Below are 19,444 nucleotides of genomic sequence, written 5' to 3'. Positions count from 1 at the left end.
GTTTGAGATAATCTTACCAATTTCCAATAGATGCTGCTGCTAGCTCATTTTCTTGATCTTGGTCGCGATCTATCACCTGCCCATCTTCATAAGGCTCGTCAGCTTCTTTAAGGGAGTTGGAACGTCGAAGGCTCTTAGACAATCGCCTTGAATCCTCAGGCTACGAAGCAAGGTCACGAACTCTTTCATGTGTTTTTTCAGAATATATTAAGGTAGCCGTATTGTTTTCCACTTTATCAAGGAATCTGTATTCCATGATAAGCTTTCTAATTTAGTAATTAGACTTGAATCAATATCTCTTTCCTAAGATGCAAATGCAATGCAATCACAATCAAACACAACAAGAGGGGTTAGTACAAAACAGAAGTAAACAAGGAAAACAAAAGTATCTAATCAGGTGACCACTAAGGATTTAGAGTGGCTCTATTTAGGTTAAGTTCCAAAGTCCACTATATGAGGTTTGGCTCTAAAGATAAGGGACCCGAACCAGCAGATTCCTCGATCTTCACCCATTATAGGCTCATACAGACGGAGTTCGGTTCAGGGGAATACATTTTCCTATGGCTGCATAGAGATGAAAATCTCATGAAGACATAGGTACGGTTGTATTCCGAAAGTGATCCACTATCCTGCACAGAGGTGAAAACCTCACGAAGGAGTAGCTTCTCACTCCCACTTAAAAGGGAAAGACTAACAGTCTTTATGCAATATGATGCCAAGGTATAAAACAGTAATTACACAAACAAATGCAAAGAGAGGATCGTAATTTTTCAAATCGAATTTTCATTTTTTGATAATAAGACAAGAAACAATCAATTTTACGGCTTGACTCTCTAAATATCCCCAGTGGAGTCGCCAAGCTGTCGAAACCACTTTTTTGATGAAAACGGGGTCGAGTTGGATTTTGAAAATGAAAACGGGAGTCGCCACCGATCTTTTATTGAGGTGTGATCGGATTACCTTGAAAATAATTTTAGGTCTACGAATTTTGAGAAAACAGGTTCGGGAGTCGGTTACGCACGAGGAAGGGTTAGCACCCTCATGACGCCCAAAATTGGTACCGAATTGATTGTTTAATGTCTTAATGTCAAAATTTTGAAAAGATTTTAAAATACGATCCTTTTAACTTGAATAAATTGAATGATAAAACACTCTTATTTCAAAGAAATAAAATGTCACACCCAGTGAGTTAGGATGCCACATTTTTAATCTTCAAAATTAAGTTTATCTTTTAACTTTTAAAACCCATGCATTTGAGAAGGATATTTGATTATTCGGGTCAAATGAGAAAATCAAAACCCAGTAAGTTAGGGTTCAATTTCACAAAATTCCTAAATATCGAATATTAATTTAGTTTTTAGAATTTTCTTCCCTCTTTTATTGTCGTTTGCAGCAAACAGAAGACAAACAAGATATCAAAAGGACAGAAACACGATTTCACCTTCAATTTCTTTGTATATTGAATGCGTAAAAAAAAGAAGGGCCCTTTACAGTGTTGGAATCGGTCTTATATAACCGAATCGAAAAGAAAATAAAAAATAAATCACAAAATCTCTTCTTTCCTTGCTATTTTGTTTTTTTGTTTTCTTTGTCGTTGCTCGTTGTTTGTTGTTTGTTTCTATTGCAGGTGTTGCCAGCTGGAGGCGCGTGGAGGCGCTGCATGCGTGGAGAGTGGCTGCGGCGCTGGAGGTTCTAGAAACCGTTAGGGTTTCTGAAACTGTAGAAAACCTGGGCTGTTTGGGCTTGATGCAATAGGGTTTAGTGGGTATTTGGGCCAGTTGATTTTGGGTTTGTAAAGACTGATGGACTGTTAATTTATTTTATTTAGTTTAATAAAATGGGCCGAGCAAATTGGCCTATTACAAATGGTATAATCAATAAACGTTGAGTTAAATGATAAATATGTATTAGTATTGAACTTAATGATTTGAATTGTGAAAATGAGAAATTTGGGAATTGAATGAATTGGAAATGAAGCATTGAATTATTAAGACTTGTGAATTGCATGAATATGTATCGGGTCTCGTAGGTCCTATTTATTATTAATATAATATTTTTAGGATATATTATGAAGAATTATAAAATTTTAAAGTTTTAATTTAGATGATGTTTTATAACTCGGTTAAATACATTTACAAGTGTATGTGTTCTGGTAATGTCTCGTACCCTATTCTGGTGTCGAATACGGGTAAGGGGTGTTACAGTATTACTTTTTTAAAAAATTCTATCGAGTAATTTTCTTGATAGAGTTAATATCAAGTTTACTCATATCACGAAATAAAGCTAGGAGCTTTATTGTAACACCCTTACCTGATCCGATCATTGGATTTGAGTTACAAGATGCCACATTCATTGTCGAAGCAACTATGATCTTATTTGGAAATCAATTAAACAATTTATACATGTTATTAAGTTCAATATACAATTACAATATGTTATATAATCATATCTGGGATTTAAACGAGCTTACGAAAACTCTTTCGATAACCCGAGGTTGGTTGAGAACTAAAATGTAACACTTTAAAATTTATAGGGTTGGCGTCGTGACGTCGAGGGTATCATGTCACGACTTTGACAAACAATGAGTTTCATTGCGACATCGGAGGTCTAAGGTCGCGACGCCACTCTCTGTCAATTTCACCTTTACGATGTTGAAGGCTAGTGTCGCGACGGCACCTACTGATTTGACCAATTATTTAAGCATTAACCCAATTGTCAACCAAATTAACACCTATAGCTATCAAACGTACCAATTGACAATTCAACACAATTAACACATATATGACCATATACATATTATAACCATTTTAACATTATATTATCAATATAAATATTTAACTATTCATATGCTTAAGCTTCAAAATGACATTTACCAATTCAAGGTTCCCAAATGACCATTTACATTATAAAATCAACTCAACCTTTAGTACATGCCATATATTGAAATCATAATGGAACTATACAAATATTGTTAAGTTGAGAGTTGAGAATTAGATGCTGTTCGAGTCTTCGAAATCTACTAATATCTGCACATGGAATAAACAAACTGTACGCTGAGCAATAAAGCTCAGTAGTACTTTCATGATTCAAGACAATAATACGATAAATATAATATACTAAGATTGCATTTAAACATGTTCTATTTACCAACAATTTCAATTGCATCATTCATGTCTCAAGTAACAATTTTCATGGCATATCTTAATTGACAAATTCATATGAATACATGTATAACATATATGAACACAATCAATACACGATCTAAATTCGACCAATTCATTTCATCAATCATGTCTCATATATCACGTTCATGCACAATTTCAATTGACAATCTACATGAGCATATGTTACCAAGCTTTCAAATAACAATTCTCATTCACTTTCAATTCATAACATATTACCTATTTGTTTTGTTATCTCATTTTATTTTTGAATCTATTAATTCTATTTTAAAATTAGTAAAAAAATTTTATATCAAATTTTTAAATAATAATTGCAAATTAAATTATATTATTTATATATATATAATTACCATACTTTTTTTATTAAATTATAATTATTTTTAAATGTAAATTATAATTATTTTTAAATGTATAATTATCACTTTTATTTTACGTAATTTTTAACTAATAATTCTAAATTAAATATTATAATTATTTTAAATGTAAATTTAATAATATGATGAAAATAAAAGATATTCTCATCCGTTCAAAAGTTTTACTAAACTCGTGCATATATATATAATATAATATAGATTATATATTATAGATAAAATCACTACATAAAAGTTTGGGTGGAAGTACTTGTGAAATCCCTTTATTATAGAGATTGTATCAAGTTAGTCCATTTCCTATTACATAAATCAATTTAGTCCATATATTAGGCACTTTCACTTAAAAGGTTCACAAGATTTTTAGTTTATTATTTATTCTAATATATAATAATACAAAAAATGAAAAATCTCACCCACAATAGTGATGAATTCGGAAATCTAGGGCACGCTTGGTTGGGGTGAATGGAATAGGGCTGTAATGGAATATAGCTGCAATGGAATAGAACTGCAATCAATAATTCAATTGTTTGATTCAATGGAATGGAATAAAGCTGTAATAGTGTTCTTGTGTTTGGTTAAATGGAATGAATATTATAATAGCATAAGGAAAAGGACTTAAATGACCAAATTACCCTTAGTAGAATTTTTTTAGTTAGATGATTATTGTTATTTTTATTAAATTTTAATAAGATTATTACTAAATATAGTTTAATAAAAATAATTATATAATTTAATAATATTTTAACATAATTATTATTAAATATAATTTAATAAAATAATATATAATTTAATAACATTCTTAATATAATTATTTTTAAAATATGAATTAATAAAAATCATAATATATAATATTAAAAAATAATATTTAACCTACTTTATGATTTTTAAATTGCAATGCATATTTAATGGGCTAAAATATCATTTGCGAAACAAACAATTTAATTATCTTCTAAAATAAAAAGTCAAAGATTAAAAATAATAAATAACTTGAGAATTATATTTTACATCCAAATATAATGTCCATACATTAACTTGCGAATTATCTTGTAGATTATGCAAACATAATATTTTACATCCAATTGCAAATTATCTTACAAAAATGGCTCGTAGCAATGAGTACGCTTTACAATTGCTTGAACAACCTCCAAGAAGGGTTTTGGTTTAGTATTATGTGATTCTATGTTATGTTTTCTTATCACCAAAAAAAAAAATTATACTAAATGATACAAACATCCCTGGAATCAATGATTATTACGGGTGAAAAAAATCTAAGAAGAGCAAACACATAGCCGACAAGAAATTGCAAACACATAGCCGACAAGAAATTAATCTTTGTTATGAACTTCCACTGAATTACAATGATTTTAGCATCATTGACATTCATTTGAATGGATTTGATTACACCATTGTAGGGTAAGATGTGAATGTTCAATCTGCTGATAAACAATGTACCAAAGAATCCAAAAGTAAGCGCTGTTGCTCTATGATTTGGGATACCATTCCAATGTGGCTCATTATACATCAATGGTGTTCCATGATTACAAAATGATCAAAAAACCAAACATAATATGATGTTTTTATGATCGAGTGAAACGTTGAATATCAATGACAGGAAAAATCAAAACCACAAAATAATGATCCTATTATCATGCAAAGCAGCTGCTTCTATCTGAACCCAACAAAAAGGGCTACTCAAAATCAAACCCACTACATTCAACAAACTGTTCTAACCTGTTACATAAACCAAATACACAAATAGCAGACAATGAACAATTCTAACCATAACACCATATGGCATTTAATTTCTCAAAAGTGCTACACAAAACCAAACCTATAGAGATATTGAACAGTTCCAACCATAACATAAGAAATACTAGTGTACGACAACTTCACATTTCTTTGAATTCATTGGTAACCTCAATAGTTTTTTTCAAGATACACAATTCATCTTTTTCAAGCAGGTTAATCATTCTTAATATGAGCTTCTCTAAAACCATTGCATGGTTCAAGAAATAACTAATCATTTCAAACGCATATTTGCTTTCATCAACTCCAGAAATTTTGGTCTCCTTGACATGAAGTGATAAACAAGAAAGTAAGTAGTGACCTCAATCCTTCTTCACCATCAGCCTAAACTCCCATACAAAATTAAAAAGTAATGTTAGTTGGTTTGTATGCTGCAATTTTTGATGTAATTATTGATAAATGAATAAGAGCACTTAGAGAATTATTCATACCAGATCTAGAATAAGGGTCTTTAGATTAAGCACATTATGTAGAAACTCCACAAGTTGCACCCTTTTCCGATAAGGATAGTAACTAAATACCCTTGGAAAAATGAAGTTAAAACTCTACATCAGACCTATGGATTGCACAAACTAAAATAAAAGTAACTAAGTGCCCTTGGTTAGATATTATGAAATTAAGTAGAGTTAGTAGTAAAATAAAAGCAACTAAATACCCTTGTTTTACTATTCTGTTCTCTGCATTTTGGCTACAGCCATTCTTGCAAGAAATTAGCTGAACCAGTGGAAATTAAAAAAAAAAATCAGATGCAATCAATGGTATAAATGAACACTCAAGATTCCAACACCAGGAAACATGTATACTATGAAACATCAATTCTATAGATGCAATCAATGGTATAAATGAAACATATAGTAAGAAAGTATTATACATATCAAACCTTAGAAAGATCAACAGAGTTTAGAATCAATAGTTTACAGCGAACAAATTACTGTTTCAAGCACACAAAGCCCATTAAAGCATTAACAACTTCAGCTAAAATTACATAGTTCGACGCCATACCATACACTAAACTAAAACGAAGATCATGTGAATCCAAAATGATAGTAAGTTTAAGTTAGCAGACACCAAACGGAGTTTCTAAGCAAGCCAAAGGGCATTAAAACCAGAACCAAGACAAAAAAAATAAAATACCCAGCAAAAGAAGCAAACCCGAAAATGCAAAATAGAAACCCTTCCTGGAAATTAATTAGATAGTGAACGTATAGAAGGCGAAAGAGAGTTTTATCTGAAATCCCCCTTTCATTTTCCTCTTAAAACCTGTACAGGTCTAGGGCATTTGAAATTTGGGTCCGAATTAAAACTTACCAGTTCTTAGATCCAGCGAGACGACCCGAAAAACGCTTCACTTCTTTTTTTCAATGGGTTAAGCTATTAAGAATTTCAATTTTGTCAATATATTGAAGAGAAAAAGAGTTGAAGAAGAAGAGAAAATACAGATTGGGTTCGGAGGAAATGGGATTAAAAAAAGGTTTAAATTGATAAGTTGGGAATTTGTTGATATTACAGTAGAAGGAAGAAGCATGAAAAAGAAAGGAAAAGATTTTAAACTAGCTGTTCATGGGCCGGGCGGCCCGGCTCGGCCCGACGATTTGCTCGAAATATGGGAGGATTCGGATAAAAATATATGTCCGAAATATGGGTTTGGGCAAAAAAGAGACCCGTTTAGAAAATAGGCTAGGCCTCGGGGCACCGCTTTTTTGGCCCGGCCCAAATATAATTAATTTTTTTATTTTTTTATTTTTAAAATACATTTTTTTATTTTTTTTATTTTTAAAATAAATTTTTGGTGTTTATTAAAAAAGTAAGCCGGGGCCAGGCTCGGGCTTAAGATTTTTTCCCGGGCCGGGTCTAGACAAAATTTCAGACCCATATTTCAGGCTAGGCCCGGGCCTAGGACGCGGGCCGAAATTTTTTATGGACCCAGTCCAGCCCGACCCATGAACACCTCTATTTTAAACGTGAGAAAGAAAGGATAATAGTGAGGGTAAAATTGAAAGCTTTAGTTAATTTCCTACCCACCCATTTCCTGAATCATCATTCTGTGGGGAGACCAGTGAAAGGTAAATAATATTTTTGCCCTGAATAAGCCCGTATGGAATAGGGCCGTAATAACTTATTACAGCCAATCAAACAATGATTTAGTAATGGGCCCACTGAATTGAACTGTAATACATTAGTATTACAGCCAACCAAACATGCTACTAGTTTATTCATCTGAGTTTAAATTGGACGAGAACATAGCTAAACCCAATTATACAAGCTTAGAGGCCTTTTGGCAATGTGCGCTTATTATATAAAAGCTGAAAGCAAGAATTTTGGCCTACACCCGGCCTCGCCGCAGTCTCTGTAGAAGAACATCAAACCTGAGAGATTGAACTGCACAAGGATACGAATTCGGAAGCCTTTTAACCATGAGAGCCAAGGTATATGCTTCAAAATTTTGAGCTGTTATTTTCTTATTGTGCTAGATTGAAATGTTGATTTGGGTTATTTCAGTGGAAGAAGAAGCGTACGAGGAGGTTGAAGAGGAAGAGAAGAAAGATGAGACAAAGATCTAAGTAGTTTAATCGTATTTAGAGCTCTTAGAATTTTCTGTTGTTTGATGAATACTTTTTGGTTTGAAGTATTAGTGGTTTAGTTTTGTATTTTTGTTGAACCATTTTCATCTTCCGATGTTAACTTTATTTTTAATGGGTGCTAGTCTTTTGCTTAGATTTGACTATTGGTGAAGCTTTTATTAATGTGAATTTTGATACATTGCTGTTGAGCGCTTGTGAAACGCAAGCTCGAATTTAAGACCTGTAGCATAAAGAGGATCTTGACTCTTGAGAAAGCTAGAGTTCATTTTTGTTGATATGTTTGGCTCTACCAAAAGCCACAACGAACTATATTCGTGTATTTGTGTCATATTTTATATTGTGGGGGTTGCAATTACTTGTTAAATAGATTTGAACAAAAAAGAGCCCTCCCTTTTTGTATAGTTTAAGATGGTAAGCTCCTCCAGGGTTTGAAATTTGTGGTAATTGGAAATCATGAGTGCCTGAGAGATTTTGCAACAATGCATGCGCTGCTTGAGACACTGATTATTTAGCTCCAAAGTTGGCATCAATCAGATCCAAAGGCAATCCAATAATAAACTCCATCAGCTTAATTACGGGAAATGACCATTGTTCTAGTCATGTCAAACGTGTCATAAACATGGGGTTTTCGTGTTCATCTTCTTACCCATCTTACCCTGTTGTAGCTAATAATGCTTAATTTGAGATAAAACTAATTTCGAACCTCTTCAATTTCTGATGTTTTGGCTAACAAAATGAGAGAAATAGTTAAACGGCCCAAAACTAATGATTTCCATAGGTGTTCTAAGTTATTGCATTACAAACTAAAAAAATATAAACTTAAGAGAAAACGGGAAAGCAAATTAAGAGAGAGCGAGAAATGGGTGGTTTTGTAACATTCATTTTAATGGATTTTGATCAGCTATTATTTTATCAATGTAACTCCTAACCTCCTCTTTAATCATACGTTGTATGATGCTCAGCAAGCAAGCTGTTTCATCCACCACCGCTCTCTGTTTCTCCTCTCCGCTTTCCTCACTTTTCACCACCACCACCACTGCCTCCTCCTCCATGTTCTCTCCCGGTGGGGACAGCGTCAGCAACGTCTTAGGTTCCAACATCCCTACATTCTCATGCTCCTGCTCCTGCTCCTGCTCATGCAACACCAATCCTAAGCACTGCTTTTTATTCCCCGACTCAGACTCGGATGCATCCTGGCTGGGCCGTTTATCCCCAGAGTTGGACTCCGAAGACCCGGACGACAACTCGGTTTCTCGTTTCCGACGCAAAGTCGAGTTCCAATGATTTTTTATAGCGTTATCAGTACGTCCAGGCAACAACCTAGCAATTGTAGCCCATTTATTCCCATGAACCGCATGCGCTTGTATAATAACAGCATCCTCCGCAGCCGTGAAAGGACGGTGTTGCACGGCGGGACTGAGTTGGTTGCACCACCGCAGCCGGCAAGACTTGCCGGATCTTCCAGGGATCGAGGAGCTTATCATGGACCAGTTCCTGGGACCATGCTGTTCCACTAGCTTGATCAGGTTAGCATCCTCTTGTGGGCTCCATGAACCTTTCACACGATCACCACCATTGATCATCTTCAACGATGAAAAGAAAAAAGAAAACCCCAAAACCTAAAATCTAAAATCTAAAATCAAATCAAGTTAATATAAAAAAATAAAATCGAATTGTGATCTTTCCGGGGGAAAAAAAAAGATATAGGGGTTTTAATTTTAAACGGTTTTGGAGAGGTTATTGGTGGTGTGAGCCGTAAAACCGCTCCATTGAAATAACGACTTTGGGGCTTGGTTTAAGCGCGTTTGTTTCAGTTTCTCTCTTGTATTTAAAATAATAAATAAATTGGTTTTCTAAAAGGAGTTAAGAATTCAGTTCATTCAGTTGAGTTGGTTGTTTTCATGGATACAGACGTAGAGTTGGTTTGGAAGTGGAAAGGAAGTTATAACTGCCTCTTTTTTGAATATTTGAAATAAATCTCTCTCTTATTTTAAATTATTTTTGGGTGCTTTCTTTATACGAAAAAAAATATATATATATATATATATAAATTAGATTTTATCACAAAGATGAAAGAAAATATTTTATATTAAAAAATATATTAATAAAAATTATTAGTAGTGTGGCAATCATTTTTTATTACATAAATTTGTTAATCTTTTGTTAATTTTTATTTAAAAATTATAAAAAATAGGGTAAGATGAAAATATTAATTACATTTTAAAATAAGAGTATTTAATAATTTTTAAATAATATTTTTCAGTTGTTTTATTTGAAGATTATGATAATGGTGTGTGAAAATTGATGTGTTGAGTAAGATAACAAAAAAAGAAGACATATAATGATGAGCTAGTTAAAGAAACTAAAGTTAAAATAATTAGATTTATAACCTATCTATTTTCTCCAACCATTACCATAATCTACTTTCTAATAGTTGGTATTAAAATTGATTGCTTCTTCGAAGAAAATGAAATAAAAGCTGAAATGTAGATGCATGGTGGGCACCTAGGTGGACTTGGTATGGATGGCTTCAATGGGGTGATTTACTTCATCAAATCAGAATACAAATCCTTTGCCCCAAGCGCCCCCCCCCCCTTCCCGTGCCCTTTGTATACTTTCTTTTTTTCATTTTATATCTTCTAAACTTTGATTAAATTTGAATTTATCTTTTCAATTTTATATTAATTGTAAAAGAATTAAATTTTTATAAGCAATAAAAATAATAAATTGTAATAAGAAATAAAAAATTTAAATCAATTCATCTTATATATTTTAATTTATAAAAAATATAAATAATCTAATGTATTGAATTTTGATAAGATTAAATCTACAAAATTAAATTAAAAACTAATTTTTTTATAAATACAAAAACTCACATCAATGGAAAAGATTGGTTTTTTTTTTGGAATATAATGAGTATATTAAGTTTGAAATAAAATATTTATAATTTATAAAATATCAAAATAATTTAAATCTTACCTAAATAGATTCTCTAAAAAATCTAATTACATGAAATTTTGATTTCAATAAAAATTTGTTTCAAAGAAAACCCGAGCCCAAGAATATTTAAGACGAGTTGATTCAAGCCTGTGATAATTTAAACTTAAATAATTCAAGTTTAAAGATAGTTAGATCGGGGTCTACCCAAAACTTTCAATTTGTCACCTTGAATAGATGGAGGAAAAATACTAGTAAATATTTAAAAAGTTAAAACAAGCAATATTGAAACTGATTTTTGTTGAAAAGAGTTTTATGCTCATTTATGTTAAACTAAGCTTTATTTGATAATAAGTTTTGATATAACAAATTAAAGTGTTTTTGAATAAAAATTAAAGTTGAATAAAATTGACAAAATAATTTCTCAAATGAAATCTAAGAGATAAAATTTTCAATCTTTACTTTAAAACTCTTAGAAAATTTTTGAATCAACATTAAAATCAAGTTAAAATAATTTTAATCAAGTAAGAACTCTTTCAATTTGTTAAACTGTTTTTAAAACAAGTCAAAACAGCTCCAAGCCTACAAGTACCCATACCCCTTTGAAAAATGATACCAAATTGACATTCTGTTTTTCACAAATTCAACCAAGTATCGATACCTTTCATATGGTATCGATAAAATTTGTCTGATATCGATATTTCAACTCCAGTGGTCACTGAATTTTGCATTTAATGCAAAAATCATCAATACCATTTTATCTGGTATTGATACTCGCTATTGCAGGTGAATTAAATGCATTGATTTTCACATCCCCAACTGCTCTATTCAATTAGGGGTATAAACTGAAAGCTATCGTAACTAGCGCTACTCATGGCTAAATAGCTCCAACTTCTAGGTGTTACCAGCTTCCAAAGATCTTACAACAACAAGAGAGAATACTCAAGCTTAAAGATCAATTAAACAACCTTTGTGCCAAAATTTTCTATACTTTTCTTTCATACACTTGTGAGTTTCATTGTTATTCTATTAGCTCAAGTGTTCTTCTTTGTAATTGAGCTTAATTTGCAAACACATTGATCTTCTAAGGATTATTTTTTTTCTTTGCTTCTTTGTATCTCTTTGAAAGGGTTTGTGTCTTAAGGTTTGGGGTAGAAACCTTAAGGGAGTTTGTAAGGTTAAATATTATCCTCAAAGGTTATCAAATTAGTGAATTTACAAAAAAAGAGTACTTAGTTGTGGAAAGCTAAAATAGTTGAGTAGGCAATTGGGGCCGAACCACTATAAATCGAACTGTTTATTGTCTCTATCATTTTCTTAGCAACCATACATTTTTAAGAGGCCAATTCACCCCCTCTTTGTGATTTCGAGTTGAATTATCAAGCTAACAATTTAGTATCAAGAGTTAAGGTTGTAAAAAGTCTTCAAATTTTTTCAAAAAAAATAATTAAGCCCTTGTTTTTTTTTCTACACTCAATTGAGTACTTAAACTTTCAAAATGCATGAAAAAGACCCTCAAACTTTTTCAAAACAAACAATTAAACCCTTGCGTTTTTTTTTGCACTCAATTGGATACTTGAACTGTCAAAATAAAAAGGCCCTTTTGACTGTTAACTTTAACGGTTGACTGTTAAAATTAACTATCCCTAAATTTTTTAGTTAAAGCCACCACGTGTTACAATCACAACCTGACATGTGGCAAAAAAATGATAAAAAATAAAAATAAATAAAAGTTATAAAAAATATTAAATATTAATAAAAATATAAAAATATAAAAAATATAAAAATATAAAAGTATAAAAATAGAAAATATTATAAAATTCGAAAAAAATATAGAAATCATTGTACCAAAAGAAGCATTTTATAATTTTTCTATAACTTTTATCATTTTTCGTCACGTGACGTTGTGACATGTAATGGCTTTAACTGAAAAAAAACTAGGGTCATTAACTTTAACGGTCAATGATTAAAGTTAATGGTTAAATGTATTTTTGATGCATTTTATAATTTTTATAAAATTTTACAAATTTTTATTGTTTTTATAATTATTTTTATAATTTTTAATTATTTTTATAATTTTATTAAAATTTATAAACTTTTTTGATTTTTTTATAATTTCTTTGTCAAATATCATGTCGTGGTTGTGACATGAGGTGACTTTAATTGAAAAAAATTAGGGGCAGTTAACTTTAACGGTCAGTTATTAAAGATAATAATCAAAGGGCCTTTTTAATGCATTTTGACAATTCAAGTACACAATTGAGTGAAAAAAAAGCAGGAGCTTAATTTCTTTTTTCTTTTTTAAATTTGAGAGCCTTTTTGATACATTTTTAAAATTCAAATACTTACTTGAGTGTAAAAAAACAGACCCTTAATTATTATTATTATTATTTTTTAAAAAGTTTGAGTAAGCCAAAAAAATTTTCCTTGTAGGTCTGAATTTAGTTATCTCCAATTGTAGGTCTGAATTTAGTTATCTCCAAATTTGGACTATTTGTAGCTCGGATTAGCTCGAGCTTCAATATTTTTAAGCTCATATTTTCTTTGAACTCAAATTTTTAGATTCAGATTTTTTTTATTTGTACCAGTTGAAGTCAAACATCCTTAAATAGATTCAAATGGTTTTAATGTTTTATAAATTATAAATATTTTTATTTAAAAAAAAACTCATTATATTGCTTTTTTTATTTTATTTTGAGCGTAATAAACTCATTATATCCCAAAAGCAGTCTTTTCAATTGATTCGAGTTTTTGAATTACTAAAACAAGTAAATTTTTAGTTTAATGTTATAGATTTAAAAAATTATGTTGCCAAAATTCAATCTATTAAATTATTTATATTTTCCATTTAAATATTTATAATAAATGATTTAATTTTTATTTGTATTTTATTATTACAATTTATTTTTTATTTCTTATTAATTTTAAAATTTCTATAATTAAAATAAAAATAAAAAATAGTTATAATTTAATACTTCTCGTAATTTTATTAAAGTGCCAAAGAGAGACACAACTTTAAAGGCAGAAGATTTGTGTTCATCAAATCATAATTCTAAATTTACTATGGATTTCTTTGTGAATATAGTTATCGTATTGAATTAGTGTTGTCATAAGCTTTACCTAATATATTACTAGTTTTAGGAAACAAACGATTAGTTTGGAACTAAATTTACCGATAATCAAACTAATCAAAATTTAAAATCTTTAATAATCATTAAAACACCTAGCATTGTTGAACCTCTCCATCAATTTTTGATATTATATATGTCTGTTTTCTAGATCATATTAGGGGTTCGTGATTGCTCCTCTCAACAATATTGTATTCAAGGTTCGAACCTACGTTCTGCGCTTCGTGGCTGCCCCTCTCAACAATATTGTCTCCAATGTTTGAACCTACGTTTTCCCATTTGGAGTGCAATATGTGCCTTACCATTTCACTCAACCACTTGTTAATAATAATTGATTAATTTGATTAACTAGCTTTAACTAAAACAAATAAATTAAAGATACAAAATTTCATTTTTATCACCAATTAAATTTTAATAAATAATTGATCAATTATTTGAAAATTTTTTATTTAATTAAAAGAAATCAATTTTAACCAAAATTTAAATACCTCTATTTGTGAACATAAATTTAGTTAAAATTTTTAGGAAATTGATAATATCTCATGTTGAAAACTCGACAAGCCCAACACACCCACTACGGAGGACTTAGGATCTACAACTAATACTATACCAACTCTCTGAAGTCGGTTAACTTTTTATTTTCTAATTTCTTAGTGCGCTATAATACTCAAGCGGTAGAGCTGACCATATATCATTTAGGCAAAAGAGCCAACCATATATTAAAATCAACCCAAGTGCACTAAGTACTTAGAAACCTAAGGCTTAACCAAGACTTACAATTACAAGAGAAGATGACATTTTTATTAATACACTATAATTACAATATGACACACACTTACCACACTACACTTCTCTTCCTCTACCGCTACCTCTCACACTCTCTTGCTTATAGACTCCCACCCCTATTTATAGAGTTTAGTCGCAGTTGAATTGTTGACATATGTCAACATCATTTCCATTGATTTTACAAATATCTAATGGTTAGAATGTTTATCTAAAATATCTAATCTTCTAGATAATATCCTATTTTTTATTTTATATTCTAAAATCTTTGTAAAAAAAAATCTTAAAAGATAAATTTAAATTTTATCTAAAAGTTGAATTGGATTTCAATATAAAGTACGATACAAAATTAGAATTTATTGGTATGGCTTTAATTGTGTTAGGCAGTAAGTGGTTAAAGACCAACCATGTAAATGCCTTGCATTAAATCCTTTCCTGGCTATGGCATTAGTGGTGGAGGATGGAAAGGAAAACCATTAAGACCAAAATCAATTTGATGCTATGATGAGGTAACCTGTTGGTTTTCGGGAAGCAAAACAAATTGTCTGACTCCATATTGGAAATCAAACTTAAAATGGTTTCGTTTGCCTTTAGGTGAGCCAATTTCATTTTTTTTTCAAATATGATTATCTATATAACTTATAAAGTTTTCTCATAAATTAGTGTTATGGGTTAATTGAACACCAACTCAATTGAAAAAAGATTAAAAAATTAAAAATTTTAAAATTTTTTAAGACATTTTTTTCATTCGATGGTTGGACTAATGCCAATTGCCTGTAACATTGATAATTCTAAAAAATTGCATCTTTGAATTGACATATTTCAGCAACAACTATATTTGGGCTAAAATCTACTTGATTGATTGAGATACTTGCCAACCCACTCTTGATATCCAATATATTGTATATAATATATAATATATAAAAAAGTATTTTAAAATAAAACATATATACTACTAAAGTTTTATATTATTTATAATATTAAAACAATCATATATATATACATATATAATATGTATGTATGTAATGGAAAAGAAAGAAAAAAATGTAATTGAAGAGAGGTGCCTTTGTGTAAATAGACATAACTATTCATAAACTTTTCTAAAGAAAAGGTTGTGCCTTTTCAAAGTGGCACATAGGTACCTCTATGTGCTAAATATAAGAATTAAAAATGGAATTGAGTTCATAAATTTTGGGTGAATCTTTCTTTCTTTTCTATTGAGTGTGCCTCTGGATTTCATTTTGATTTAAAATAATTCGGAGTGCAGTATGAATTGTTCTGTTTGAGTAAAGGTATTGTATCCTAGGAATAGTATTTCTTGATCGTTCTCAACACAGAGGGGAAATAACTATTCTTAATTATTGTATAAAAAATATTTTGTTGAATCTGAAATCGATATTTTGTAAAGGCAAAACATTTCTAGGAAACTATCTTAAGAATAATAATTTTCCCTTCGTATGCAGAACGATCAAGAAATACTATTGTATATATGTATATGATAGTAATGTTGACTTGCATTTGAATTAGTGTATCTAAAACTACTTTGAGATTTTATTAAGTACAATTTTTTTTTTTTAGAAATTGTGATAGTGCATTATATATGATTCAAATATATAAAGATAAATCTCAAAATTATACATGAATTTTAGTTTAATGTGCAATTGTATACATGAACTTTAATTTGATGCAATTATACACATTAAACTTTAATTATGGTTCAAATGTATGAAGCTTTAATTTTAATTCAATCATACATATTTAAAGAAATAAATACATGAATTTATTTTTATATTGGATAAATAAAATTATTTCTTATGCAATATATAAACATAAACTGATGTTATATCCATAATTATGTTAATAATTTGTGAGAATTGGATCAAATTAAAACTCTATGTGTAAAATTACACTAAATCAAAATTCATGTATACAATTGCATATTAAACCCTTTATATAAAGCATATAAAATCATTTAAGGTGATATCCAAATTACTGAAGTGACATGATTATGATATTCATTAAGATTAGGGGATTGAGAATTAACCAACATTAGTGAAATATATCATGCCATGCCTTTTATCAAGGGTTATCTTAAGAATTACAATGATATTTTCCTTTAATTATTAAACTTGAAACAAATGTGATGAGATATTCATTTGAATAGTGAATTGATCAACTTAAAAGGAAGATAATATATAGCCCAATGTGATAATAATATGGACTACTTGAAATCTTTTGTTTTGTTTCTAAAGTATAGCATTTAATTCGCTTGGATTACATCAAGTAGATATACAAAGATGTTGGCAATGACATGGATGGTAGACAATGGAAATAAGAAGGCAATTTGAAAAGGCAAGAATCAAAAACTTCCTATTAAAAAAAAGACCAGTTACTTTTGAGAACCTCTGTTAATATATTTAATTGTTTAACATGTTAAATTTAATGAGATTGTAAAGTGAAATTCGGATACAAGAGTTTTGTGAAAAAATAGAACGTCGATAATGATAATATATCGTAAATAAAAGAGAAAGAAAAATAAAGAATACACAAATTTTTACGTGGAAACCCTTTTGGGAAAAAAACCACTGGTAGAGGAAAAGATAATTTACTATGACGAATTCAAATAATTACAAGAGGAGTAGACTATATCTGTTTATAGGCTTGTAAAATCATATTCTAATAGAAGGAGTGTAGTAAAGTGTAATATGGTTAAAAAACCTTATTCTAATCAATATCAAATAGATGAAATGTAATATAGTTAAAAAACCTTATTCTAAAATAAAATAAAATAAGTGTAGTTCTATATGGATTTTATTTTTATTTTATTTTACCACAGTATTTTATTTTAACAAGGATTCGGGTCACTCAAATCTAACAATCTCCACCTTGACACGAATTTTCAATGAATAAGTTCTTTACCATGAACTTTCAACGAACAAGTTCTCCACCTCTTTCATGAAACTCCTTAAGGGGTATTTTTCAACAATGAACACCAACCAAGTCTAAGCATTGCTTAAACTTGGTTATGGGAAATGACTTAGTCATCATATCTGCAGGATTTTCACGAGTACTAATTTTGCTTACAACAATATCACCACGAGCAATAATATCACGAACAAAATGATACCAAACATCAATGCGCTTTGTTCTCTCATTAAACATTTGATCTTTTGTAAGGAAGATGACACTTTGACTGTCACAAAATACTGTATTGATTTTCAGGTCTTCATTGAGTTCACTAAAGAACCCCTTCAACCAAATGACTTCTTTACAAACCTCAGTAATTTCCATGTACTCAGCTTCAGTAGTAGACAAAGCGATTGTAGTTTGCAAAGTGGCTTTCCATTTGATTGCACAACCTCTGATTATAAAGACATAACCTGTGAGAGATCTTCTATCAAGGTCTCTAGCAAAATCAACATCAACATACCTAATGGCTCAAACTGTAGTTCTTCCAAGCTGTAAGCAAAGATCAATATTACCTCGTAAGTATCTTAAAATCCACTAAACTTCTTTCCACTGTTCTTTACCGGAATTCACCATGTATCTGCTAACTGCACTAACTACATATGATAAATCTGGACGTGAACAAACCATAGCATACATGAGACATCCCACTGCACTGGAATATGGAACATGTGACATGTACTCAATCTCATCATTTGATTGTAGAGACAAAGCTGATGAAAGTCTGAAATGGGCTGCTAAAGGAGTACTAACAGGCTTAGCACTCTGCATACTGAACCTGCAAAGAACTTTCTCAATGTACCCCTTTTGACTTAGGTACAATTTACTTGTTTTTCTATCTCTGAGAATCTCCATACCAAGTATTTTCTTTCCTGGTCCCAAATCTTTCATCTCAAATTCTTCACTAAGCTGGGCTTTGACTTTTCTTATCTCTCATTTATCTTTCGTTGCTATCAACATGTCATCAACATAGAGGAGTAGATACATAAAAGAACCATCATTGTTTTTCTTAAAGTAAACACAACTGTCAAAGCTATTTCTTTTAAAATCATGAAAAGTCATAAAGGAATCAAACCTTTTGTACCATTGTCTTGGTGATTGTTTCAAACTGTAAAGGGACTTTTTCAGCAAGCAAACATAGTCCTCTATTTTTTTGAGATTGTAAAACCCTCTGGTTGTTGCATGTAAATATCCTCCTTAAGTTCTCCATGCAAAAATGCAGTTTTTACATCTAACTGCTCAAACTCTAAATCATGCATTTCCACAATACCAAGCAAAGCTAGAATCGAACTATGCTTTACAACTGGGAAGAGTACATATGGAAAGTCCATTTTTGGAATTTGACTGTAACCTTTTGCAACAAGCATTGTTTCATATCTGGGTTCTTCAACTCTTGGAGTCCCTTATTTCTGTTTAAACACCAATTTACAATAAACAACCTTTTTTCCTTTAGGAAGTTTCACAAGATCTCATGTTCTACTTTTGTAGAGTGATCTATCTCCTCTTGCATAGCAAACATCCTTCCGAGTCTTCACAGCTATCCGCCTCAAAATAATTAGATGGCTCTTGGTTTGCATCTATATCTTCAGACATATTTAAAGCATAATCAACTAGATCAGCCTTGGCATACTTCTTTAGAGGTTTAATCTCTCTTCTAGTTTTATTTTTGGTGATAGAGTATTGTGGTG

The 19,444-nt window shown here is 30.4% G+C and overlaps 1 protein-coding gene and 2 long non-coding RNA genes across 3 annotated transcripts; 1 reads left to right on the top strand and 2 right to left on the bottom strand.

Moving 5' to 3' along the window:
* Positions 1-5,242: 5,242 nt before the first annotated feature.
* LOC107955196 (uncharacterized) lies at positions 5,243-6,881 on the bottom strand. The gene is made up of 3 exons (XR_001699849.2): positions 6,668-6,881; positions 5,791-5,881; positions 5,243-5,683 (listed from the first exon to the last, which is right to left on the bottom strand). It is a non-coding gene; the product is annotated as an uncharacterized lncRNA (long non-coding RNA).
* Positions 6,882-7,574: 693 nt separating this feature from the next.
* Positions 7,575-8,158, top strand: LOC107955195 (uncharacterized). The gene is made up of 2 exons (XR_001699848.2): positions 7,575-7,785; positions 7,859-8,158. It is a non-coding gene; the product is annotated as an uncharacterized lncRNA (long non-coding RNA).
* A 475-nt stretch (positions 8,159-8,633) lies between these two features.
* Positions 8,634-9,731, bottom strand: LOC107955194 (transcription factor MYB73). The gene has a single exon (XM_016890922.2). It carries the CDS (start codon positions 9,522-9,524, stop codon positions 8,820-8,822), a length of 705 nt encoding a protein of 234 aa, XP_016746411.1. The 5' UTR covers positions 9,525-9,731; the 3' UTR covers positions 8,634-8,819.
* Positions 9,732-19,444: the final 9,713 nt, after the last annotated feature.

This window comes from Gossypium hirsutum, chromosome D04 (genome assembly GCF_007990345.1).
Source record: "Gossypium hirsutum isolate 1008001.06 chromosome D04, Gossypium_hirsutum_v2.1, whole genome shotgun sequence".
NCBI classification, from domain to species: Eukaryota; Viridiplantae; Streptophyta; class Magnoliopsida; order Malvales; family Malvaceae; genus Gossypium; species Gossypium hirsutum.
Note: the sequence above shows the minus strand (reverse complement) of the source record. Positions and strands in the feature narration are given on the sequence as shown.